At 41.1% G+C, this 26,075-nt stretch overlaps 2 protein-coding genes across 4 annotated transcripts in view; both read right to left on the reverse strand.

The window, feature by feature from the left end:
• The window catches only part of RNF123 (ring finger protein 123), a 90,015-nt gene extending 77,214 nt beyond the window's left edge, over positions 1-12,801 (reverse strand). Inside the window, exons 1-5 of one of the 3 annotated variants that reach the window (XM_080993461.1) lie at positions 12,661-12,801; positions 7,299-7,416; positions 5,121-5,205; positions 3,335-3,414; positions 2,206-2,303 (exon numbers count right to left, since the gene is read on the reverse strand). In XM_080993461.1, the coding sequence (XP_080849587.1) occupies positions 2,206-2,303; positions 3,335-3,414; positions 5,121-5,205; positions 7,299-7,380 (345 nt within the window). In that variant the 5' untranslated portion in view covers positions 7,381-7,416; positions 12,661-12,801. Of the gene's footprint in view, positions 1-2,205; positions 2,304-3,334; positions 3,415-5,120; positions 5,206-7,298; positions 7,417-11,978; positions 12,166-12,246; positions 12,390-12,660 lie in introns of those variants that run through there. The other 2 variants (XM_080993462.1, XM_080993463.1) reach the window with 2 other exon arrangements.
• A 2,293-nt stretch (positions 12,802-15,094) lies between these two features.
• Positions 15,095-25,395, reverse strand: LOC308470325 (epidermal differentiation-specific protein-like). Its single transcript, XM_080993478.1, has 3 exons — positions 25,275-25,395; positions 22,826-22,978; positions 15,095-18,854 (listed from the first exon to the last, which is right to left on the reverse strand). Exon 3 carries the CDS (start codon positions 18,762-18,764, stop codon positions 17,772-17,774), a length of 993 nt encoding a protein of 330 aa, XP_080849604.1. The 5' UTR covers positions 18,765-18,854; positions 22,826-22,978; positions 25,275-25,395; the 3' UTR covers positions 15,095-17,771.
• Positions 25,396-26,075: the final 680 nt, after the last annotated feature.

The raw sequence follows: 26,075 nt of genomic DNA on the forward strand, positions 1-26,075 counted from the left end.
ACAGAAAACTGGCTTTGAAGAAGTCACAACCTGTGCTGACCCCATTACTGGCCCAATGAGCTGCTTGGTCAAGTTGTGGAGGGGATCAGCATGGAATAAAAGCCTGGGGCAGGCCAACTGCAGGAACCAGATGGGCTGCAGGAGAGTGTGTCCAAAGATTTGTCAGAAGCAGCAAGACCAAGAAAGAGAGTGCCAAAAGGAATGATCAAGGAGTGATCACAGATGGGACAACACACTGTTTCAGTACATAATGACTATAAAAACTGACAGCAGCGCCAACAGCACTAAAGGCACTTCCTATATTGTTAGGCAGCCATAGGCACTCAGCCATAGGATTGGTAGCTAGGTAGTGCATAACAACAGCCACTGGTAAGTTCAGGGCAAAGCTGGTTCTATCCTTCCTGTCTCAGCTGAGAACTGGAACACAGTGAGACATGTTGACAAGAAAAAACATTCAAAGCAAACCTCTATTAACCCAGTACACAAACATATTAACAGTAGAACATAGACAAGTAGAAATTAATTCTCTAGTGGGGGTTGAAGCAGAGGGGGAGAAGGAAGACAGCAATTACCAGAAACAAACCTTTAAAGACCAATAGAGGACAACAAAGAATATGTAGGCAGTGTTTAAAACTGAACACTTAAGCTGAGTGTTAACAGGTGGGCAGCAAGATACATAGAGGCATAATAAAAGAGTGAGTTGTGCAATGCAAACTACAGAGAAGTAAGAAATTTAAGACTTCAAAGCATAGTGGGGTTATTAAAACATTTTATTTATTTGTTTATAACATGTACATCCCAACCTTCACCGCAAACTATAAGGGCTGCTTAAAACAGATCAAGTTATATAAAACTATCCAAAAACATGTACATTGCTGTATCATGCCTCATTTAAAATTCAGTATATAAGTCACTTTATCTGACAGCAGTATAAAACATATAGATTTGTGCTGTTAGTCATAGGATTGACAAAAGAGAAACATATTTACCCAACATCAAAAACCTGATTTGATGCCTACCTGATTCCAGAGGGGAGAAAGTTCCTCAACCAGGATGCCACCAGGGAGAAGATCCTATTCTGAGTCCTGGGCAACTAGAGTTCAGTTGGTGATAGCACACAACTAACAATGTGTCTCCAGCACATCTCACCTCACAGGCAGAAAAGTACAGGGACAGGTGCTGTTTCAGATAGCTGAGTTCCTAGCTGTTCAGGGCTTTATATATCAGTCAACATCTAGAATTGGGCTCAGTGACACATAGAAAGCCAGTGCAAATGCTTCAAATTTGGTGCTATATGATCACAGGCAGTACAGCTCTTCAAAACGTCCACAGCCTCATTCTGCATTACAACTGTGCTCATAGAACTGTGTCCTACACAGAGCAGCTAGAGAACCAGATGGAGCAGGAATAAGGCACTTCACACCACTGTGGCCACCTGGATATCAAGAACTACCCCTAGACTACATATCTGATCCTTAAGGGAGAATGCAACTCCATCCAAAAAAGTTGTGTACCTAATTCCTGAATCTGGGAACCACCAGCAGCTCTCCCAAGCACCAAGGAACCACCTGAACTCAAAACTTAAGAACCATGCTATCACAGCAACCAAAAGGGAAGGTTATAATGAAGACCTGACAAGTGTTATCAAAAGGGAGAGACCCTATCAGCAACTCTAGCATAAAACACATTTTCTATTAACATCAAACCAATGACGGCGTGATAGTGGCTCTATGTTGACCACAGTTAATAAATAGGAAATATTTTCTTAAACATGCAGTCTCTCCACATATCACCTTTACTCCCTAGACGAAATTTTCCCATTAACCTCAGTTAAATAGTTTGTCAGCAACATTAGCAATTAATGTTTGCCTTAAATTAGAATCTCAAACTGCAGTCTCAGATTATAGTTAAATGGTAAGCTTAGTTAACCTTCATCACAGTTGACATAACTGCTGACAAGCTGCTTAATGGTGAGGAAGGGGATTCGCTCCAGAAAGAGGAGTGGCAGCAGATAGGAAATGCACACTCAGCTTATTAGCCAATATTAGCAGGGAACCAGTGTTACCTAAGCCCAAAAGCAAAAGGAGAGTGAGGACATACAAAGAACAAAAAATGAAGTGAGAAAACACCAGCACAGACTTTAAAGAGCGACCTAGAGTCCCCAGTGACAAGTCAGCCCATTCACAGCGTTTACCTCACACTCACCCCAAGTAGGTCATCATCCACCAACAGGAGCCCTTCAAAACCACTGGTGTGATCCAACACCACAGTTGAAGGGCCAAGCCTGCCCTCTACCCCCTGATCTGAAATGAAAGTTGAAGGAATGACAATGAGAAATATTTGTGAAGCAACAACATAAGAGGTAGAGTAACTGAGATGAGGCAACTCTGTGTTCAGTTTTATGGCAAAAGAAAGAGGCACAAGCATCAGTTAGGATATTATATGGTTATTTTTCTTCTCCTGAACACAGAGGAAGTTCCCCAAAGATAGAGACATTTCATACATCCAAGCACAGTTCTCCATAGAATCCCATGTGTGGAGGGTAGGTGACATGTGTCTTTTGACAATGACACACATTAAATAGAAAAAATACTGAATATGTGTTATCGTTGAAAGACCCATGTCACCTACCCTCCACACATGGGACTCTATGGAGAACTGTGCTTGGTTGAATCAAACTGTTTCAATGAATACTGCTCTCAACATCAAACAGGCTGATATACTGCAAACCTTCTGTGTAGTTGGCCATTTCTTTTCCCAAAATAGATATTATGTTTATCTGATAAAACTTAATAAAAATACATTTTTTAAGAAAAAAAGACCACCAAGAAGGGAACTAGGTTTAGGTGGAAAGTCCCCATAATATGCTATTCTGCTTTCTCTTAAGGCAATTGCAAAATGAGCAGACACCAGAGGCATCAGCCCCGGTGCAATGTCATGACGTCACACATGCAAGGTCACAAGGAGCCAGGGAATGGAGCCAAACATGGTGGCAGCACAGCCTCTGTCCTCCCCTTCCCTCTGCCATGCAAGGTAAAGATGGGGGAAGCCGCTCCCAGCTAGTGGCGGTAGCAGCAGCAGCAACCAATGACCACTGAGCTATGCCATGCTTGGCTCCAGTATAGGCTGCTTCTCCCGTCCCTTCCCCATACAGCAGGAGGAGGAGGAGGAGCCACCACAGGCCACTGAAGCTGCACTGCACCTGGCTCTATGTTCACCCTCCTCCTCCTGCTGAACATTGGGGGCCCGGCCCCCTCAAAAAACAAACAATGGGGGCACAAAGTCGCTCGGCCCCTTGGAGCTGACACTTATGGCAGACATTGTATCTATTTACCTTGACCATCTTCTGAGACAGCATCTTCTGCCAGCAATCGTTCTACGTGTTCTTGTAGGTTTTGAAAGGAGAGGTGCTTTCTAGAAATAAAGTGAAGTATCCTTCAACAGTTTTTATATAATTCCCCATGGAGAGACTCACATGAATTGTTAACCAGAGTTTCTTCACTACTTCAGCACGATCCTCCATAAACTATTTATTTAATAAAGCTACATGGTATGTTTAATAGATAAAATAGCCCAGAGACACAACTACTTGAAAGGACCAGAAACTAAAATATTAGACAAATAAAAATAGCTTCTATAGAGAAAATGACGTCATGGATTCTCAGAGACACACTCTGGTGTTCACCAACATGAACAAATTAATTATTTTGCAACTCTTTCCTTCTAGTGTAAATTTTGAACACAACGCTATAGAGTATTCAAATCCCAACTGCCAAGATTCTTTATGGCTTCCTATTGGACTGCTGTAGTGAAGCAGACATGCACAATTTGTGACTAAGACAAATAAAACCCACCAGCCAGGGCCTGTGTCCTTTCAGCTTCTTAACACTGCTATGTTTTTACAGTTCCAGGCAGACAGAAAAAAGAGCGCTGCTGTTGGCTGCTACACGTGGCTGGTGGTTTGCATTAGGTTGGTGGATCACCATGCGTTGAGGCTTATGCAGCAGAACCCCTAAATCCAACAGGAGCTATGAATTAATCTAAGCTCCTTTTTCAGCTTTTAAAGAATAAACCAAAGGAACTTAATGCTGAAAGTTTTGACACCCCCCCACCCCCCAAAAAAGGTAGAATGATGAATTGGAGCATTCCAACAGTACACTGGGGAAGCTGTGGCAAAGCAACAAGAAACAACTCTATTCCTCCTCCTCCTCCTGGTAACTGCTACTCATCAGAAGGAAAAAGGGATGAAGGTTATTTTTAGTAGCACTGACAACTCAGTTGTGAGTTCAGAAGCTAAGTATATAGTGGGCGGAATTTGACCCCAGCAGATCTTTAAATACAAACATACAACAGGCGTTTTTCCAGAGCAACATTCACATGAGAGGTCTCAATACGAGGATTCCAATGTGTACAAGAAAATGCAATTAGAGGACTTTGCTAAAGGCCTTGTTTTGTGATTTCTTATTTGATTCAGGAGGATTATACATAACTGGCAAGGAACAAGTGTAAAGCAATTTTTAAAATCACAATCACACAAAGGAAATGAAAAAATAATCAAAGAAAGCTAACATCATCATTTCACATGAGAAGTACTTGAAACTAGTTTTCATAATATAATCATAACATATTGAGACACATTCATTTAAATTAATAGTGGACATGTGTCAGTCATTTTTAAGTGTTTAATAATCTAACAGTGTAATCCTAACCATGTCTACTCAGAAGCAAGTCAAATTGAATTCAATAAGACTTTCTCCCAGGTAAGTGAAGTTACAACTACAGCATTAAATATTTCTTAAATAGTGTACAGATGTTTAAAGACATTCAGCTTTCATCATTATTTGCCATTTGTAAGTGCCATTTAGCCAGATTTACAGAAATTATCATTTAGATCAGTAATTGCCACACCCCTGGCCTCTCATACATACCTTCAAAACTAAGGCATGCAAGTTCTACTGTCTGAAAGGCCCATCAGCTTTATACCACATAAACACTTCAGCAACAAAATGAAACTTTTGTCTCATCTAGGGTCAGCATTCAGCTGTGTTCCTAAGCAGTACCATTAAAGTAACACCACAATACAACTTTGCTTGCTCTTCAGTGAATCAGAAGTCCAGTACCTATATGCAGCAGTAGGCTGAGTTCCATCAGCAATGGGAAAGATGCGATGCAGATAATCATTCAGGAGTTTGCTGTTCACTATCCCTATGAGAATGAGTAAAAGGCCAAGTCAGCAAGGAACAACCAGGTATTACCTCCAATATACCAATTTTACTTCTACAAGTGAGGCAAGATGAACTTAGGCAGCCCTGTTTCATTTATTTATTTCATTTACAGCCTGTCTTTCTTCCATAGAACTCAAAGCAGTTTGCATGAGGTTCCCAGACACACTCAGAGCTAGCTTCCGTAAGGCAGCTAAATCATATGACTTCAGCCTATGCTGTTGCCTATATAGCTAATACTATATCATAGTACTTAATCAGCAAAAATATGGAGATTAATAAATCAGTTTTGATAAGATCATCTCATAAATCACTTAAAATGTTTACTTGAAAGATGACCCCAGTGAATTCAGTGAGACTTACTCCCAAGTGTACACAGAATTTCAGCCAATGCTGCTAAGGCTATATCTCTATCAAATGTTTTTCCTTAGAGACCAACTAAGTTTGTTCTTGGTATAAGCTTTCGTGTGCATGCACACTTCTTGCACATGAAAGCTTATACCAAGAACAAACTTAGTTGGTCTCTAAGATGCTACTGGACATTTTTTTATTTTTATATATATTTTGACTGCGTCAGACCAACACGGCTACCTACCTAAATGTTTTTCCATATGTCTTAGTATATACAGCAAATAGAGGATACAGCATGCCTCTTATAAAGAGTGTTGTTTCTAGCTGAGACTCTACTTCCAGGTTTTTTCATAGCAAAGTTACTAAATTTACTCCTGAAGGATTCAAATAGTGTGTTAATGTGTCTCTTGCCCCTCATTGTTGCCATGCTGCTATTTGAATGTTTGCACATTCTCTTGAGTTACTTGGCAGGAGGAGCTACAGCATGTTGCTTGAAATGACAGATCAATTTGGCCTGTCCTTGTTATCTCTCCTTGTCCCCCTGCTTCTCTTTGCACAGTCATAATGCAAATGTGCAGAGACCAGCCTACAGACAATGAAGGACAAGCCAAATAAACAATAAACCAAAAGAGCTGCACAGAAGGATTTTGTTATGCTCTAAGTTTCCTTAGCACTTTCTTTAACAGCTACAACTTAGCATTACACATGTGAGCATGGGATTCATAACAGTCCCTTTTAAAATTACCAGTACCAAGTAGCTGTTCTATTCAAGAGCCTATATCAGTAGGAACCTTGGTCTATGATAAAATGCATTCACAAATGATTATGCTGATCATTTCTCTATGATAACAATCTTTTCAAACCGGAACACCTGTTAACTGCAAGTGAGGGTAGATTTGCATTAAGTTAAACCTTTTCCCACCAGGTGAATTCTGCAATTACTTTGAGTCAGAGGGCCACATTCATCCAAGTGTTGTGATTTCTTTATTGCATCCCAGCACTTCAGACCTAATTTCTGTCTGCAAAGGAAATGTCCATTTACAGGTGAGCTTTGAATCCAAATTGCGCCTGCAAATGGGCAACAGGCTGTCAGTATCAATCAGCAACCCCCATTTGCCAAGGCACAACTGACAGGCTCCGGATGGTTCCTTTGCAGCCACATCTTTACCTATTCCAAACCTGACATTGCATATGATGACAGTTGGGGGGTAGGAGAGCATGGTTTCAGGTTCCCCATTCCTGACTTAACCAAAACCATCTTCTCCATCTGTGTGAATTAAAAACTAACAGATAAAATAAGACAGATAAAACACCCTTTATCCCAGTTTGAAATTCCATCCATGCTTTCCCCTGCCTCTCATAGGGCAACACTGTTTTACATCAGATGACAAGCAAACCCATTTCAACTAGGCCAACCCTTGGCCTTAAACAATGCATCAGATATTTAATAGCATTGTGCCAGGGACAAGTCTGGAGTGCTATGAAAGGTGAAACACCAAATACATGTTAATTCCTTTAAGCAGATTTAGCTTTGCCATTAGCTTGCACAACTGAGCTAAGACCCAAAAAAAGTATCTGCCAATGAAGTGGCAAACTTGAATAGGTGGCAACTTTGTTTGCACAGCTAAGGTGCTGAAAACAGTGAATCTCTCTCCTAATTAGTTGCTGACAAGACTTGTAAAAACAGCCTCCTCTTCCCCCAGTCATCCACAACAGTATTCCTACCTGCAACCTTGGACTTCTCAGGCTCTGTGCTTAATCTATAGTTCTTCCGAGAAAATGTTGTTCCAGAAGCTCTTGATGTCATAATTCAGGTCAGCTTGAATGGCCACTAATCTCAAAGCTGAAATAGGGGGGAAATTGACCAATTAGAAATGAAAACGCTTACAACAAAGAAGGATGCAACTATTCACAAAACTGGAAGAAAGTAGCAAGGTAACTATACACATTTTTTTGTATTTGCCCTGCTTCTAAATGTGTACATACTCTGGCATAAAACTCACTGCCTCTAATAATATACTATAAATTTGTTAAGAAAACAAGTACAACAACTCCAAGGCGTTTCACTGTTTGCAGCATGAATACTGGAGCGCATCTAGGTTAATATGTAGAAAATTTTGCCTCATAAACTTAAAATGATTTCATTTAAGAAAAGCTAGAAAAGAAGATCTGCATTTTTCCTAGTCGTAACAGAAAACTAGCAAAATAAGAGCCAAAAATGTTCACTGAAGACTGACATACATAAATAGAATGAATAGTTTAATGTATCTAAAGTTATGGTTTTAAAATGAGGGAATGCACAAAGCATAATCCTGGGATAGGGACCCTCCGGGTGGGTCTAATTAGGCCTAGCAGGTGTCCTAATACAGCCTCCTGGACCATTTCCCCCATACCACACATAAGTTGGGAGGCAGGTAAAGGTGTGGCTTTTACACTGAAGCAGGTTTCAAAGAGGTTTCAACATAAACCACCTGGAAATGCACTTCAAAAACAATGTCTCTTAGCACTCATCGGTACTTTGAAGTGCGTATCCATGCAGTTTCTAGGGAAAGCGCTTTGAAGCACACTTCAAGGATGTTAACTGTTGTCCCCAAAGTTGAAGTCTTTGCATGGATGTCTGTCTGCTGGTGGTTCTTGGTCTACAGGACAGAAAAGTTTCCCCACCCGATATAGTTAAAAAACAAAGAAAGGGAGAGGGGAAGCCATCTGAACAGCAATAAATATCTATTGGCAAACACATTCCCGTTTTTCATGTAACAATCCACATGTATAGCAATACAAAAAAAGTTAATATCTATATAGCCAAACAACTCTCAGGAGAGTTATATGACTAGTGTTCTGTTTTACGGGAGACTTGTGTTTGTCAATAATTGTTTCATTACTCTCTAGAGTTCAAAGTAATGGTTGCAACAGCAGCTGTAGGCTTTCTATCCATATAAACAGAGCATGATAGTCAGAACAAGACTCATATTTGTTTGCCTTAAAACAGAAACACAATGTATAATGATGTTATACAAAGACTGTATAAGAACATGCAGTACAGTAGAATTCCTAAAGGTTTTCTGTTAATCAAACATTCATCCAAAAGATAACCTATTGCCCTGCAGATGCTTTAAACTACAATTCTCATTATCCCTGACCAGGAGTTGGCACTTAACAACATTTGGAAGGCCACAGGCCCTCCATCCATGTTGCTGCTGTATTAATTGATATGTTGCTTATATGCCAAAATGCCTTCTAAGTGGCTTATAACCTATCCTTTCCCTTTCCATGTATAGTTTTTATTCCCATGAAGAACTTCCTTAGTATATAATATGTGGTCAGCTTTTTTTCAGCCTGCAATTTTCAATCTTTTTTTCAGGTTCATTTCATCTACTATAAACTGAAGCAAATATTAAGGAACTTCACTTATTTTATATATCACCAGACACTGTTTATCCATAAACAAAGACTATATATAACATCCGGTCACTGTCAGTCCCATAATATGCAGCAAGTCTATATCCTGAATCCCCAAACACTGGGCCATCATGTCTATCTGTTCTACATCCACATTAGCAGGAACATGTTCTTCCTTCCGAATAATATGAAAACATCAACTTACAATTCAGGATTACCTTTCACACTTCAACACAAAAAAGTAACCTTGGCAACAGCAGCAAATACAGCTGACAGGCTAGATGGCAAACATGGAGAGCATATAGTAAGACTGGCAGAATTGTTTTCATTTACACTATGAAGCAGTTTAGTTTTATAGTGGACGAATTTTATTAGAATTTGTTTGATTTAGTGAGGAATTATCTCTAAAAATCCAAAGGCTGTAAGTGCACCTGCATTATGAATGAGTTTTTTAAACAATACAAGAACTTCACAAATAAAATGGCAAACAATACTAGACGACCTTCGCATGCATCTGTTTTTGTTTGTTGCCTCAAAGTCAAAACAAACCAACTTCCGTGTATCTCATCTACCTGGTCACCTAAAGATAACCTTAGGCAACCAAATAAGTCGTTATTTTCAAGGCTACATTACAGGGTTTTGCAATAATCTTGATCTTAGAGACCTGACACTGAAAGTATACACAGATATTTCTTCCACTAGAAATAACAGAAAATGGTAGACATCTTTATGAACACTACATCTATGAAAGCAGAGATGGTCCTAGTTGCCAAGGACCTTCCCAGCACAATCCTACCCAGGCTTATTCAGAAGCAAATCTCAGTTCTGCTCGCCATATCTTTAAAAGCATATGGTGGAGCTGGAAAAGGTACAGAAAAAGGCAACCAAAGAAATCAGTGAGTTGGAGCAACTCCCCTACAAGGAAATATTACAATCAATACCCACTCTGGAAGAATGGCAGATGAAGCTGATGGACTATATGGAACTGGCAGAAATGACTGGCAGAATCCGAGACCAGGGAGAAGAGTCGGTGGAAGAAGATTGGAAGAAATTCAAAGACTATCTACAGAATTATTGTAAAATTAATGAATGTTAGAATGATGTTGGATAGAAATTAAGTGGTTTCCAGCTGTAATGCTTTAAGGGATTATGAAAAATGGGTTGTTAATAGGTAAAAATTTAACGTTACTATTTTAAGACTAAAGATTAGGATAAATAAAGAGGGTAAGGATTTGCTGAACCAACAAACTGAATTGGAATACAAAAAAGGGAGGTATGAGGAGGTCCGGGAAACAAGCTAAAGGAAAATAAGTAATGGAAAATCTGTGTGTTTTTAATTATTTTTATTTTGTATTTTTGTTATTTTTTTCATTTTTTATTGTAATATTTTAAAAAAGCTTAATAAATATCTTATAAAAAAAAGGAAATATTACAATCAAGAGGAAGCATGACAGAGGTATATAAAATTATGCAAATCATGTAGAGAAAGGAGGTAGAGTTAAGTTTCCCCCATCTTTCACAACACCATAACCTGGGGTCATCTAATGAAGGTGAACAGTGGGTGATTTAGGACAGACAAAAGGAAGCACTTATTCACTCAGCACACGGAATTTACTGCCACAAGATGTGGTGACTACCACCAATTTAAATGGCTTTGAAAGGGAAGCACACAAATCCATGGAGGATAAGGCCATCAGTGGCCATGTTACCTCCAAGATCAAGAAGCAGCATGCTTCTGAATACCAGTTGTTCGGTGAACAACAGCAAAAAGGAGCTGTTACTCTCATGTTCTGTTTGTGGACTTTTCTGAGCAATTGGTTGGCTGCTGAGGAAAACAAGATGCAGGGCCAGATAGGCCTTTAGTCTGACTTTTTCTTATGTTCACTAAGTTCAGGTGGTCTTACTCCCAAAGAAGCATGCATAGGACTGCAGCCTGAGCCCTTCATGAGTTATATAAAACTGTCATTTGAAGGGTACAATCTGAATACAGTGGTACCTCGGGTTACATATGCTTCAGGTTACATACGCTTCAGGTTATAGACTCCGCTAACCCAGAAATATTACCTCAGGTTAAGAACTTTGCTTCAGGATGAGAACAGAAATCGTGCTCCAGCGGTGCGGTGGCAGTGGAAGGCCCCATTAGCTAAAGTGGTGCTTCAGGTTAAGAACAGTTTCAGGTTAAGAATGGACCTCCGGAACGAATTAAGTACTTAACCCGAGGTACCACTGTAAACAGATGTTATTACTTTATATTAATTTTAATCCTACCATTATCTTGATTGCTGGAATATTTTGACTATCAGATTAACCATGTGACAATCAGACAACTATTTATTTGCAAAAGGACTACACCGTAAATGGGGCAAAGGAAACTATGCAGATGTCAGCTTTGCTTCTAAGCAACAAATGTAGCTAAAAATCCATATGCGAATCCACTCCATATTACATTTAGAGTTTAGCACAAGTATCTGAAACAGTGCTAGTTTCTCCACAGAATACAATGCTGCAATAACTCTGGTCTTCAAGAGTTGTGAAAGCCTTGGAGCTATTTCTACACTGCATGGTAATTATTACTTCTAGTTTTCCACTGGTGGAGGTAATTTTTAAACCACCATGCACTGCAACATCTGGATCACTGTCTGGCACCACTGCAGCAGCTTCTACTGTTGCATATTCAAAGGTTTATTAAGAAAAGTATTTAATGATCTGATCCCATGCACACTTACTTGTGAAAAAAGTCCAGTGAACTAAAGAGTGCTTACTTCAGAGTAAACCTAGCATAGGATAAGGCAGCAAAGATGCAAACCCTGAGCCTAGCACAATCAGGCTGCAGTCCCATAACACCCACCTGTGAGTATACCTCATTTAAATCAATGTGATTTATTTCTGTGTAAGTGTATATAGGCTGGCGCTATGGTGACCACAGACTGCGCTGTCTGCTCAGAAAGACTCCCAGGTTAAGCAATGTGTGCATAGGATTACAGGCTAGAACTCAGTGGGGTTTACGTTTGAGGCGGTTCGCTGAAGCTCCCACTGACAACCTCCTCCGCGTAACTGAGGTTCCCCACGACACATCCGAGGGGAGATTGGCTCCCTCCCTCCCTCCGCATTCCTTTGGCGGAAACTTGAAATCAAACTGCTTCCCCACAGCCACCAGGGCTCCTCCGAGGTGGTGTCAGCGCTGCGCAGAAGGACGGTGCCGGGGACGGCAGGAAGGCGCGCAAAGGCGGGAGAAAAGGGGCACGGAAGATGCGCGCGCGGCGGCTGGAGGCACCTGGCGGCAGCCGCTCCCTGCCTGGAAAAGGCCTCCCGACGAACCCACGCCAAGGGCAGCGAGACCCGGCCAAGGACCGGCGCGGCGGCGGCGGCGGCGGCCACTCTGCGGGGCTGACCGCCGAGAGCTTCCCCGCGTGGCTGGAGGCTGCGAGGAGCGCCTTCCCTCAGCCCCGGGCGGAGCCGACGAGGCAGCCTGGAGCTCTTCTCGGGTCGGAGAGGAGCGGGCAGTTCGGCGCCGCGGCACTCTGCCCAAGCGGCTGACCCGGGCCTAGTCGCGGCCGCCGAGCCAAGCCTCTCGCAGGCGCCCCCCTTGGGCCCTCGCGCCCACCCCGGCCAGGGGCTCCCCGACCCCCGGAGCCCCGGCGAGACCCCTCCGCTCCTGCCTGCCTCTCTTTCCGCCGCTTTGACTCACCGCCGCCACCGCACGCCTGGCTCGCCCAGCCCCGGCAGCGGCTCCTCACAACATCCGCCGTGCTACGGAGCGTCGGCAGGGACACACAAAGCGGAGGGTTCAACCGCAGCAGGAGAATTGGGGCGGATCTCGCGCCGCCTGTGCCGGCGCCGCCCCCGAGAGCCGGCGGCAGCACAGGCGGCGGCAGGCTGCTCTCTCCGCTCCCTGGGACTGTGGGACTGACTCTTGTTCAAATTCAGACATGCATCCTCTCCTCGTGTGCCCCTGCTTGTCTCTGCCTCCCGCGCTCTCCCTCGCTGCCCCGCAGAGTTTCTGATATTCCAAGCACATACCCGCCCTTCAGCTCCACCAGACTCCAACTGGGGTTTCCTGTTAATGACCGGTCCCCTCCCGCCCTTGGGTTTTACATGACAAGTACGTTTTATATTCCGCCCTTCTTCCGTAGGGTGCTTCCACATAGGGTCACCATACTGTAAACAGCTCGTTCACAAATCGCAAGCAAGATGTGGACGACAATTCTCGCTTAGAATTGTAGAGTTGGGGTTGGGGGGGGGCACAAGGATCATCTAGATCAGGCATAGGCAAACTCGGCCCTCCAGATGTTTTGGGACTACAACTCCCATCATCCCTGATCACTGCTCCTGTTAGCTAGGAATGATGGGAGTTGTAGTCCCAAAACATCTGGAGGGCTGAGTTTGCCTATGCCTGATCTAGTCCAACCCCCTGCAATGCTGGAATAATTTACCGGACGTGGGGCTCGGACCCACGACCCCAAGATTAATTTTTACCATTTTCCCTCCAAAAATCAGATGAAATGATGGGGGCATGGGGATAGGCAAGCGCCAATCCTACAATAAACATCGATCTGGAAGCACCCTTAAGTACATTTTATATCCCAGCTTTCTTCAGTCATTGTGGAAGAAAGTACTATGGATTCCCAGCATCCAGGCATTAGTCAGACCCAAACATGTTGGTGGTTGCATCATGTGCCCTCAAATCTGCTTCACTAAAAAGGCAGTTTTCAATTAATTCGTTAGGAGGAGGACCTCACCTCAGTGGTATAGCATATGTTTTGCATACAGAAAGTCTGAAATTCAATCCCCAGGATCTCTATGTAAACTAGAAGAGACCAAATCCTGGAGAGATGCTGTCCATCACTGTGGATTTTTTAAATTTAAATTTTATTTTACAGCTTTATTTTACAGAAGCTATCAAAGCAGCATACAATAAGATAAAATAAGACGCTAATAAAAATAAACAATTTCTACAATTGTACATTTAATATCCCATAAAATGATTGTGTTACACTTCAGGAAAAGACATCAGTAGCATCTAAATATCAAGATGCTAGGCAACTGTCTAATTTCAGCTGGTAATGGATTTCTGTTTACAGTGGTACCTCGGGTTACATATGCTTCAGGTTACAGACTCCGCTAACCCAGAAATATTACCTCAGGTTAAGAACTTTGCTTCAGGATAAGAACAGAAATCGTGCAGTGGCAGCAGGAGGCCCCATTAGCTAAAGTGGTGCTTCAGGTTAAGAACAGTTTCAGGTTATGAACAGACCTCCAGAACAAATTAAGTTCTTAACCTGAGGTACCACTGTATTTATATACCAAGTTAGATAGATCAGTGGTCTGACTCTGTATGAGGCAGCTTCCTATGTTCACTAGCCTGTCAGTCCCTGGTATTGGTGATCCCTTTAGGGAGGGTCCAGAGCTCTAGTGACATTCCCACAGCCCCCCCCTGCAGAATTACCACTTGAGGATGCCACCAGCTAGCTACCATGTATGTAAAGTAAGTCTTGAAACCTGTGGCATTAGTTCCGGTTAAATGTGGTTAGAATTCAGCTGCTTGAGAAATACATCTGCAAAGCCAATAATGGCTCATTCAATTTAGAGGATAGTCACCTAAGTTCTACGATACCCAATGCCCTCCAGATGTTGTTGGACTACAGCCTTGTCTCAGCTTGTGTTAACAATGATCAAGGAGGATGGGAGCTGTCCAGCAATGTCTGGAGGGAATTGCAGAAGGATAAATCAATGCATTACTGTGCAGAATGGTATCAAATAGACTAATGGGCTTCAGCAGAAGATGCCTTCCGAGTTCTTAACAGAGTGACTTCAGCTTTTGGCTCTGGAGCTTTAAAAATGTATGCCACTTTGGCTTTCCTTCTGATTTTATTAGACTCCCCCACCAGGTTGCTGTTGTACTCTGTACTGTACTGTATGGAAACATCTAATTGCGGAATGAGATATAATCTCAACAGGAATAATATAAAAAAGGATCATGGCCTGTGAGCTGCCTTTTGGCACCTTTCCAAATCTCTCCCTATTAGTTTGTCTAATTTTTCCTAAGAAGTTGGAAGTTGATTTGTGTGTAGAAACACCCACACCAAGTTGTTCTATTTCACCGGCCACATACATATATAATTAGTAAATAAAGGATTTTATTTCTGAACTGCAATTCACTTTAATGTTTCTTGCTTGCAGATGCCACCTGTCCTGCAATCCTGTTCAGAGATCTCTGCCATTGAGGAGTAAGTTTGTGATCTCCATCTTGGTCTTTCTCCACCATTTTGAGCCCTTATAAAGCCTGCAGCACTCTCTTAGCAATGCTTTGGCTTTCTATATTTGTTGTTACAACCACCCTTACTCACTCACTCAAGGCCTATACACATGTGTATGAGTGGATTATGTTTGTGTAGAACATCATACATTGTTTGCTACATGGGGTTTTTTTTAGGGCAACTTTTATTGATACATTAAAACTATGTATATTTTATGCTCTATGTAAACTGAATGTTTTGACAAATAAGCAGTGTGTGTGTGTGTGTGTGTGTGTGTGTGTAATAATGACGTATGAGGTCCTAATCATATACTACAATTATTAGAGAATGTGATGTTTGTATAGACTAACCTACATATTTAAATAAAAAAAATCCTTCCAGTAGCACCTTAGAGACCAACTATGCTTGTTACTGGTATGAGCTTTCGTGTGCATGCACACTTCTTCAGATACCGTACATGCACATGAAAGCTCATACCAGTAACAAACTTATTTGGTCTCTAAGGTGCTACTGGGAGGATTTTTTTATTTTGTTTCGACTACGGCAGACCAACACGGCTACCTACCAGTAACTACATATTTAAAAACACACTAAAAATTGTCCATGTCTAATTTACAACCTCAGGGGCCACAGAAGATCCATCGCCAATCCTTATTTTGCTGAAATAATACACTGTTATAACAGTAAGAAGATTGCAATTAAATTTATCTCAGCCAAGGACAGCGTGAAATGAATTGAACTCTGCTTTCTCATTTTTCTGTTATGCTCTGTACTACATAAAAAACAAAGCTGTAATATCTTAGATACTATACTCTGCTCTTGCATCTAACATTGCATTCATGCAAATATCAGGCATAGTCTCATTTACTAATAAGATTCATTTGATTTAAATGATGTTACAGAAACAAATTGTATTTTGAAGGGAGGTTTTAAAAGATCATAATAATACATGGTATATACTGGCAGGCAGAATCTAGCTTTAAGAAACTTGGGTAGAATATAAAAGTTATTGTCTGTCTGAATACTGGATTGAGCAAAGTGGACTAGTTTGAATTAAATGTAAAAGTGTGAGGCTGTAATGCTATACATAATTAAATGGCAGGAAGCCTCATTAAACGCAGTGAGAGTTACTTCTGAGTATAGGACTGCACTGTGAGTCATCTAATTATCTCATAACCTCTTGATGAGGGATGTGAAAGATGTAGCCATCTAAACATTGCTGGACTACAACTCTCACCATTCCTGATCACTGCCAAACCTGGCTGGGGCTGATGGGTGTTGGTATTCAATAACACCTGGAAGACCACATGTCAAACCCCCCCCCCCATTCTTCATCATGCAGCCCTGTCACCCCCTTCTTGCTGGCATTCTGTGGGCCATTTCTGAAGAGTATAATCATATACGTATAGTTGTACTGAGATATTCACCAGTCTGGTTTAATAAGCAGAAAAGCATCCAAACAGCAGCTGGAGCCTAATACATGATGCAAAAATACAATGAAACAAAATTGGCAGAAGCATGTTCTCCAGAGTGCTTAACTATAGCAGTTGAGGAGGTGCTTATCTGCAACCATTCACCCTAGAAATCATTTTAAAAATCAGATATGACTTAAGAAGCATAAATAGAACTGCAGACCATACAAAGTTGCTGTGGAGGCTTAATTGAGCATGCAAGCTATTTATTACCAACCTGTGTCCTAACAGCTACTTTCTGTTGGATTCTCTCTGTCGGATGTCTTTTGTCAGTGAAGTGAGACTATTTTCTAGTTCATTGTACTAACTGTGGATTCCAGATTTCTTTGCTATATATTTTTATATGAATTACACAGTCCTCCTGTTATCAATTTGCCCTTCAGTTCCTCTTCATCAGTCCCTCGAAACCAGCATCGGAGTCTTGCTGCTTTCAGGAATTTCATCTGGTATAGTGTCTTTAATGTCTGCAGTAATAGCAGATCAAGGAACATGCAAAAAAAATATTATTTAATAATTTTTCCTTGTTCCAGATGCCAAGTAATTATCTTTCCATGGAAGAAGAAATGCAGTTCTCTATTTTTTTTAAAAAAGGTAATATTTTCTTTCCTAGGACAGGTTACGTTCAACCAATCACAATGAACTAACACACACACACACAATTTTCCCACTCGGATACAAATATCTGCAAAATTAGAAGAGTGGGTTGGAAGTTTAAACTTCCATAAAAGTGCTGGGAAGGTGGGAAGCATACTGTAGACAATAAAATCCTAATTATTTTCTCTACATGCAAGTGGGTAAGGCAGGTGTGGCAGGGTAGAGGGAATGAACAGAGAAATGAGACACTGAGAATAATGTTCCCATATATTCCGATATATTCAGTGCTGCAGTTAAAGTCTCGACACATTGCAATACTCCCCATTGTCCAGCCCCATCTCCCCATTTCTAGGTAATGGTCTTCCTCACAGGAAGGGAGAAATGCTCTTCTTAAATCTACAGCTGTTCATTTCAAAATGAAAGTGGGTTGTTGGCTGGCATGGTCATTTTGCTTTTGGTGATTACTGGTCCTCTGCTTAATTTTTCACTGATTTCATGCTGTATTTGGTGGTGATGTTGCGTCCTGACACACTACGATACTGCCCATTTTCCGTCCTTGATTTACCATTATTGGTGATGATCAGCTCCACAGGAACAGAGGCCGTGACTACCTTCATGATCACCTGGATGTTCAGTTCTGATTTTTTGGGGACCTTGGCTGGCATGGTCACCTCAATTTTGTTTACAGTAGTAAAAGAGTCAATCTTTCCTTTTTCTACTGTCAGGTTGGTGCTCGGATCTATGCTTAAATTGAAACTCTCATTTATTTGAAGGGTAGGGACTGCTAATTTGAAGCTGTGGCTTGTGAATATTTCATAGGTTCGACTGCTGGTGGCGGTGAATGTCTGCTCTGTTTCCGTGGTGTTGATACAATTTATCTCATCAATCATCACATCCCTCTCACTCTCCAAGTTCATGCGGTCCCATAAGATCCTGCTAGTGATAACAGGCCGGCCACTTTTAAGGGGATACACGTGGGAACACTTATCATGGAAATGATACAAAGGGCCATAGTTATCAAGCTTCGTTCCTTCTCGAGCTATATAGTACCAACCACCTCTCCTTGGATGTTCATAGAGGAGCCAGGCACCTTTCTGGACAATATGGGAAGACGCCTTGTCATTGAAATACCCATAACTTAGGTTGGTTTCCTCTTTTATCACTTTGCTTATCCCTTCATAGTTAGGGTGCTCATAAAGTGTGATCTGAGGATCTTCCAAGTCCTCAGTGACTAGTTGGATAGAAGAAATGTTATTACTTAACTGGATGTGCTTATGTTCACCTTCTTCATATGCAAAACCCACACCTTTATAGTTGGGATCCCGGAAGACCAGCCAAGGTTGTCCAATCACCTTAAGGGAGGAAATGCAATCCCCAAAGTCTACAGAACGTAGGTCAGGAACACTGCAAGTGAATTCTTTCCTGAACCCCTCAAAGTCTTCCTCTTCATAAACAATAATTTTATTCATCTTTAGCTGTTTGGAGAGGGACAAATGGGCAACTTTTCTGGATCTTTAGCAGGTCAAAGATTGAGAGGTTTTCCTCAACAGGGATTCAGTCTGCATGAGAGGAAAAACAGAGAAACACACCCTTAGAAGCACACGTAGCAGGATGTACACATTTGACAGATGAATAGGGGTATGTTATTAATTTATTGACAATATTTTTTACACACTTTTCAGGGCACCCTCACAACATGGCCTACAAGGCTCTAAAAAAGGGGCGGCTAACCTTTTCTAACCTGAGCCACACATTGTCAGCTATCCACCCAATGCCACTGGTAGGTGTGCTCAAAATGAGTGTTGCTCACCTGCACACACCTCCCTCACAGACATTCAGATGGACAGGTAAGTACAGAGAGATGCAGGAACATGGGGCTGCTTGCAAAGGTTTCCAAAAACCAGATGTTCAAAGAGCAGGGGGCTGTTTGAAAGCCCTTTGTAAACAACAGCTGCTTTTTAAACCTCCAATGTTCAGAAGTTTAAGGAACAGCATGGGGCTGCTTGCAAAGGGCTTTCAAAGTACAAGACTTCAAGTGTCAACTACTTGTCAAATTGGACCTGCCAGGTGTGGGGAGATTAAGATCCAACCCCCTCTGGCCAGAAAAGTTTCTCCAACCCTGCTGCAGACAATACTGAGCTAGATTGACCAATGAGTCTTGACTTAATGTAAGGCAACTTCCTATGTTCCTGTGGTTACTACGCTCTTATAAGCTTTCGGTGCCAACTGAAGGCCTATTCACTGCCCCAGATTGAATCTGTGGCTGTGTATGCATTACCATTTACTCCAGTTCTACTGCACAGCCACCATTGATGTTTGAAGCAAAGTACGCATGACATTAGCCACAATCCATATACATCCTGTAACTACTTGAGAAATACTGCTGTTTGGTGTGTTTTCCCTCAAAGTAGCTCCTATTTGGTTTTAAAATGTAAGCTGCAGTTAATCTGAGGTACACAATGGAGACATCTGATACACAAGCGCAGATGACAGCACATGCGCAGATGACAGCTAACTGAATACTTTGGAGGGGTTTTGCAGACATGGGGACAAATCAGATAATATGCACTGGATGACGAAATCGCTGCCCCCTCTCTGGTGTGTACACCACCATAAAAATATGTCATGAAACGCCACTTCGTTATAAATTAGATAGGCATGCCAACCATATCTGTTGTTCCATCCCTCCAAGTCCAAAATGTCACTGTTATCCAATTTGATCCATTCCTTGATCCAAGTAAAGCATGCCGCATCGTGATATAGTCCCACTATACAAAGTGGCAGTACATAAAGAATTTCTAAACCACACAATTAGAAATGCATTATACAAGGTCTGGGTGAGATATAGAAGGTTGTTAGAACCAAAAACCCCATGGTGGGTCTCACCGTTAGAAGTAATATCGGTTAAAAAGAAAAATACTATAGAAAGAATGGCGACATACCAGCAGCTCCTAAAGGAAGAACAGGGCCAATTAAAATTAAGACCATATGAAAAGGTGACCCAATACTGTACTACATGGTTACAATATCACCAAATTGCACAAATATTTAATCAGGATAAAATAATAGGATTTGAAAAAGAGGAATCAAAATTACAAAAAGTATTATTACAAAACTCAAAAAAGAATATATCCAAAATGTACAATTTATTATTAGAATGGGAATTAAAGGATGAAGAAGTAAAAGAAGTTATGATTAAATGGGCACGTGATATAGGATATGTGATTTGGCTGGAACAATGGGAGAAATTATGGAAATATGATATTAAGTTCATGGCATGTTATACAATAAGAGAAAATTTTATGAAAATGGTGTACCAATGGTACTTAACTCCGGTAAAATAGGCTAAAATTTACAAATTAAAATCGAATACCTGTTGGAGATGTAAAAAATAAATAGGAACAATGTTTCACATGTGGTGGGAATGCCGACCTATTAAACAATTCTGGAACGAAATTTACGAAGAACTCAAAAAGATGTTTAAAATATCTTTCAGTAAAAAACCGGAGGCATTCCTTTTAGGTTTAATTACAAATGATATTCCCAGAAATCAAAGGAAAGTATTCCTTTATGCAACAACAGCTGCCAGGATGCTTATAGCAAAAAACTGGAAAGGGAGGAAAATTCCATCAGTGAAAGATTGGCAAATTAAATTTTGTGAATACATAAATCTGGCAAGACTCACAGCATTCATAAGGGGACAATCGGACCAGAAATTATTAAAAGAATGGGGTTGTGCTAAAGAGTATATAAAAAAAATTGTTCTGGAGTAAGTATATTGGTATGTAATGAATGATGCTTTACAGGGTTAAGGGGGAAAAAATGGTGTAAAAAAAAAAAGTACAAAGATGGAAGTAATCTAACCAGACACAACAATATAGTAAGAGTAAATTTTTTGAGGTCTTAGAACAAAGGAAGGAAGTCAATATGTGTAAATGTACGTAATGATATGGTTTTCTTCTGTAGATGTGTGTTTTTTCGTTTTTGTTTAGTTTTGTTTTGTTTCCTTTGCTTTTTTTTCTTTTTCTTTTCTGTTTTTTTTTGTATGTTCCGTTTTGTTTGTTTGTATAGCATTATTTTGGATTCAATGTTTGTAATTTTTGTTATGATTCTGCATTGAAAATAAATAAATATAAAAAAAGGAAAAAAAGGGGGGAAATATGTCATGAAACACTGGGGTGGGGAGAATGACATTTAAGCCACTAATAGGTATTATTTGGCCTGTGCATTTGCTCATGCCTGCTTTATACTTTTTAGAATTACAATTGGATCATGTTTTATTAGTATTGTACCCAGCTTTGGGATTAGTTTATAATAAAAAGTGGGAAACAAAGTTTATGTATGCAGGCACAGAGCACACAGACATTCTTACACACACACACAGGCAGGCAAAAACATGCACTCATGCACACATGCAGGAACACCGCATATTCTCTCTCGTACACAGACAGTGTCCTGCTCTTCTGCCCCGTTATGGGGAAGAGAGAAGAAAAAACTTTCTTTTGCATTCTCAGAAGGGAAAGAGACAGCGTCCCACCCCACAAAGATATCCTGTTGCCAGGTTAAAGGACCGCTTAAAGAATCAGTGGAGAAAAGCAGCTTCTGCGTATGCTGCAGTGGAGCCGAGTTCTCTCTTTCCCATAGGAATCAACACACATTTAGTTTTAATATTCTTTTGAAGGTCTTCATTTATGATCAGCCTGTTATGCTCCTACCTATACGAAGGGGTTTCCTAAAGAGTTGTTGAGACAGATGCATTTATTTCATAATTCGTTTCATAAAATTGATGAAAACAGCTTGGTTGTAAAAAAACAAAAAATCCCTCAAAGTGGTTTACGAAATAGGAAAGCTATTTATCCCAATCGGTGGGAAATTGCAACATTACATCTCTCTACCTCAGTTTTTAGCTACTGGGTCATATTTTTGCCCATTACAATCTGTCTCTGCTCTGTTCTGTGCTACAGGCAGCCGAACCTTCTGACATTTCTGCAAACCAAGAGAAACACATGAGTCGAGTCTCATGTTTCTGCATTTCAAACAACCTAGAACTTGACATACATTCACGTAAGAGCATATATCCCGGGAAGAAGTGGGGAAAGTGAGAGATGTGGAGAAGGGTGGGAAGAGGGAAAGAGGCTAGAGAGGGAGGGAAGAGTATTGAAAAGATAAAATGAAGGGAAATGAAGGGAACAAGAGAATGGAGCTGAGGGAAGCTGAGGAAGAGAAAAGGAAGCGGACAGAGAAAGTAACCAGAGGATAGGTAGACAGAAAGATGAAAACAAAGAGGTGAAAACTAAAGGGAAAGGCAGCAGGAGGATGCTGTGCTCTGGCAGCTCCAACTGCAACTTGGCCTACAGCTGCCCCAGGACTTGTGCAGGTAACAGTAAAATTATCATCATCATCATTAACATCACTGGTATAGCCTTAATTAATAAAAGTAAAACATTTATGTGCACATAGAGATAAACTCCCCATCCCACACTTTTTTGGCGGCGAGCTACAAGCCTGTGCGAGAGATACTTGTACCCACCTTGTTGGGCGATCTGCACAAGCAGCCAGCCTTTCTCAGCAGCCTGGAGCTCTCAGGAGTCCTGCTAGGTTTATATAAGGCGGGCATGTAATAAACATGGAACCAATTAGGATGTTGTAAGGATTGCCTCTGCCTATAAACATTGCAGCCAGTCTGAAGAATGCAAGTAAAGGACGAATTTCAGCACAGCCCAACCCACAAGCTGTCAAGAGACAAATCCTGGAGCCAGAATTTGACCGATTTATGAATTCAGTTTTCTTGCCAATCTGTATGAAAACCAACATGTGTGCAGCTCCGTTTGCTTTCAGACAGAGGCCGATACGTTTTTAAGTGCTGCGCACAGGCAGATTTTTTGCTCTGTTCCTCATCAGTGAAAGAAAGAAAGAAAGAAAGAAAGAAAGAAAGAAAGAAAGAAAGAAAGAAATTCCATCCTTCTAATTTCACTTACAGTTGAGGATAATTGGGGAAGAAAAAGAACAGTACTGAGCTTACCATACTCTGCTATTTTGATGGACAGAGTTCAGCTGAGAGTTAACTCAGGGGTAGGCAACCTAAGGCCCGGGGGCCGGATGTGGCCCAATTGCCTTCTCAATCCAGCCCGTGGATGGTCCGGGAATCAGCGTGTTTTTACATGAGTAGAATGTGTGCTTTTATTTAACATGCATCTCTGGGTTATTTGTGGGGCATAGGAATTCATTCATTCCCCCCCCCCCCCCATATAGTCCAGCCCACCACATGGTCTGAGGGATGGTGGACTGGCCCACGGCTGAAAAAGGTTGCTGATCCCTGGGTTAAATCATCACTCTGCTGCTGCTTCCTTCCCACTGCCCTCTGACGAACAGTGGGAATTTCTAGGTACACACTGCAGCTCAGCCTTTGCCAAACTGGTGTCCACTAGATGTTTTTGACTGCAACTCCCAGCAGCCCCAGCAAGCATGGACTTGCTGGAGTCGAAAAACATCTGGAGGGCAACAATTTGCCGTCCACAATAAAAGAAATAAATGCCGCCCACAATAAAAGAAAATGAGGAAAATGACAGTAGCTGGTTACATACTTGGTATACGTGCCAGAAGCAATGAAGCTAGCTGCACAATTCTGCCAGCCAAAAACGTTTTGTCAACACGTGAGGACAATCCTTTCCTGGACCGATCGTGCTTCTACTTCCAACCCATGTGGATTCTATAAATTGTGGGCATTTCTCTCTCACACATAGCTACAGGCTGTTTATTTATTTATTTATTTTTCTGCATTCATGTCCTATTATTCTTCCAATAAACATACATGGTTCTTGACCATCCCCATTTTATCCTCACACCAACTGTGTGAGATAGATTAGGCTGAGAGATAGTGACTACTTCAAGGGCACCTAGTCTAGTTCATGACTGAGAGGGGATTTGAATCTGGTTCTTCCCAGATCTAGTCCAGCACTCTAAACCAAGGGTCCGCAACCTTTTTCAGCTGTGGGCTGGTCTACCATCCCTTAGACCTTGTGGTGGGCCGGACTATATTTTAGGGGAAAGGGGGATTAACGAATTCCTATGCCCCACAAATAACCCAGAGGTGCATTTTAAATAAAAGGACACATTCTACTCATGTAAAAAACACGCTGACTCCCGAACCGTCCGCGGGCTGGATTGAGAAGGCGACTGAGATGGATTCGGCCCCCGGGCTTCAGGTTGCCTACCCCTACTCTAACACATCACTGGCTACCCTCCCTACAAACTTTCTGCTTGATTACTTGAAGAGAAGACCACAATATTCGGGGGGGGGGGGGTTCCATTGAGCTAAAACTCTGGTTACTCCCATTCCTGAAATTCTGTTTGTGGAATTCATTTAGGGTCTAGACATTGGGTCACCTGAAATTTCCCACAGCATCAAACCCATTTTGGAGAAACATCACGAGTGCCACCTAGTGGGGTTGCAGATTTGCAGCTTTTTCTATTGGACTTCCTAAGGCTGTTCACATAAGAAAACAATTTTTACTATATTCCAGATAGTTTCATCCCAGTCTGTTACTGATGGCATTGTACTTTTTCCAGGCTACCTTTTGCTACACAGCTAGTCAATTTAAAACATTTTGCAAATCAACGTCATGCACTGTACCTTTCAAATAATAATATTTTAGAGTAACTTAACAATAAATAACCAGCCATTTCTTATATTTCTAACAGCATGCCAATAAATTTGAATTACTGAGCAACTCCAAAAAAACATGTAAGCTATCTGCTTAGTTTACATCACAGCTCCAGCATTTATTTGAGAATATACCTGCACTGATATTGGACTTCATGGGCATTTTCCTTTAAATCTGTAGTTATAATCTGTCTGAGTATTCTAACCAGCACCCATTTCCATTCCTTCTCTGTTAATTCTTGTCAAATATTTTAGCCCTTTTAAATAAATGTACCAGTCTTCTTATCCAATTTAATAATTATAATATAGGCCTTACCAATTAAACCCTTATCTTGTTCTGATGCTAATAATATTTCAAATTCTGTTTCTGCTCTCAAAGGTCCACATTTCCTTAATAAACAATATGGTGCTTCTCTTATTTGAAAGTACTGATACAACTGCTGAGAAAATCAGTCAACGTATTAGTAATTTTTACATAGTATTTAAACCCGCTGCCTAGTTGTTGTTGTTTTTATTCAGTCTAGTTCTGCTTTATACAAAGATGTAAGATCACTGAGCATGTCGCCTGCATGTGAGATGATTTCACTGTAAAATAAGGAAGTATGAGGAGACAAAAGCAAGGTAAATTTATTCTTTAACTTATACCAAACCGATACACTGGTAAAAAGATAGAGTCATAGAATTGTAGACTTGAAAGGGACTCTGAGGGCCATCCAGCCGAAGAAACATTCTAAAAATCCTTTTTAACTTCTCTTGCAAGTCTGAGTTAATTCTGAGCTTTGGCCCACCTGACTTTTCCCCTGCAACTGTTGACTACTCATGTATCCTTCGTAATTTCTCCTTTCTTCCATTTCTTATACCTGAAGCTCATCTGAAAGCTCCTTATGCAGCCACACCAATTTCTTTAGGTGCCTCACACTTTAATTTTTTGTTGGAATGGTGCCTTCAATATTTTACCTTTAAGAAACTCCTATCCATCTTGAACTTCCTTCTCTTTGAGTACATTTTACCACTGGATGTCACACAGTAGTCCCTTCGGGTTTTTGAAATCAGTCTTCTTAAAGTCCAGAGTGCGTGTCCGACTACACTCAGCTTTCCTTTGCCTCTGTATCATGAA

This window comes from Podarcis pityusensis (genome assembly GCF_964106645.2).
Source record: "Podarcis pityusensis genome assembly, chromosome: 2".
NCBI lineage: Eukaryota > Metazoa > Chordata > Lepidosauria > Squamata > Lacertidae > Podarcis > Podarcis pityusensis.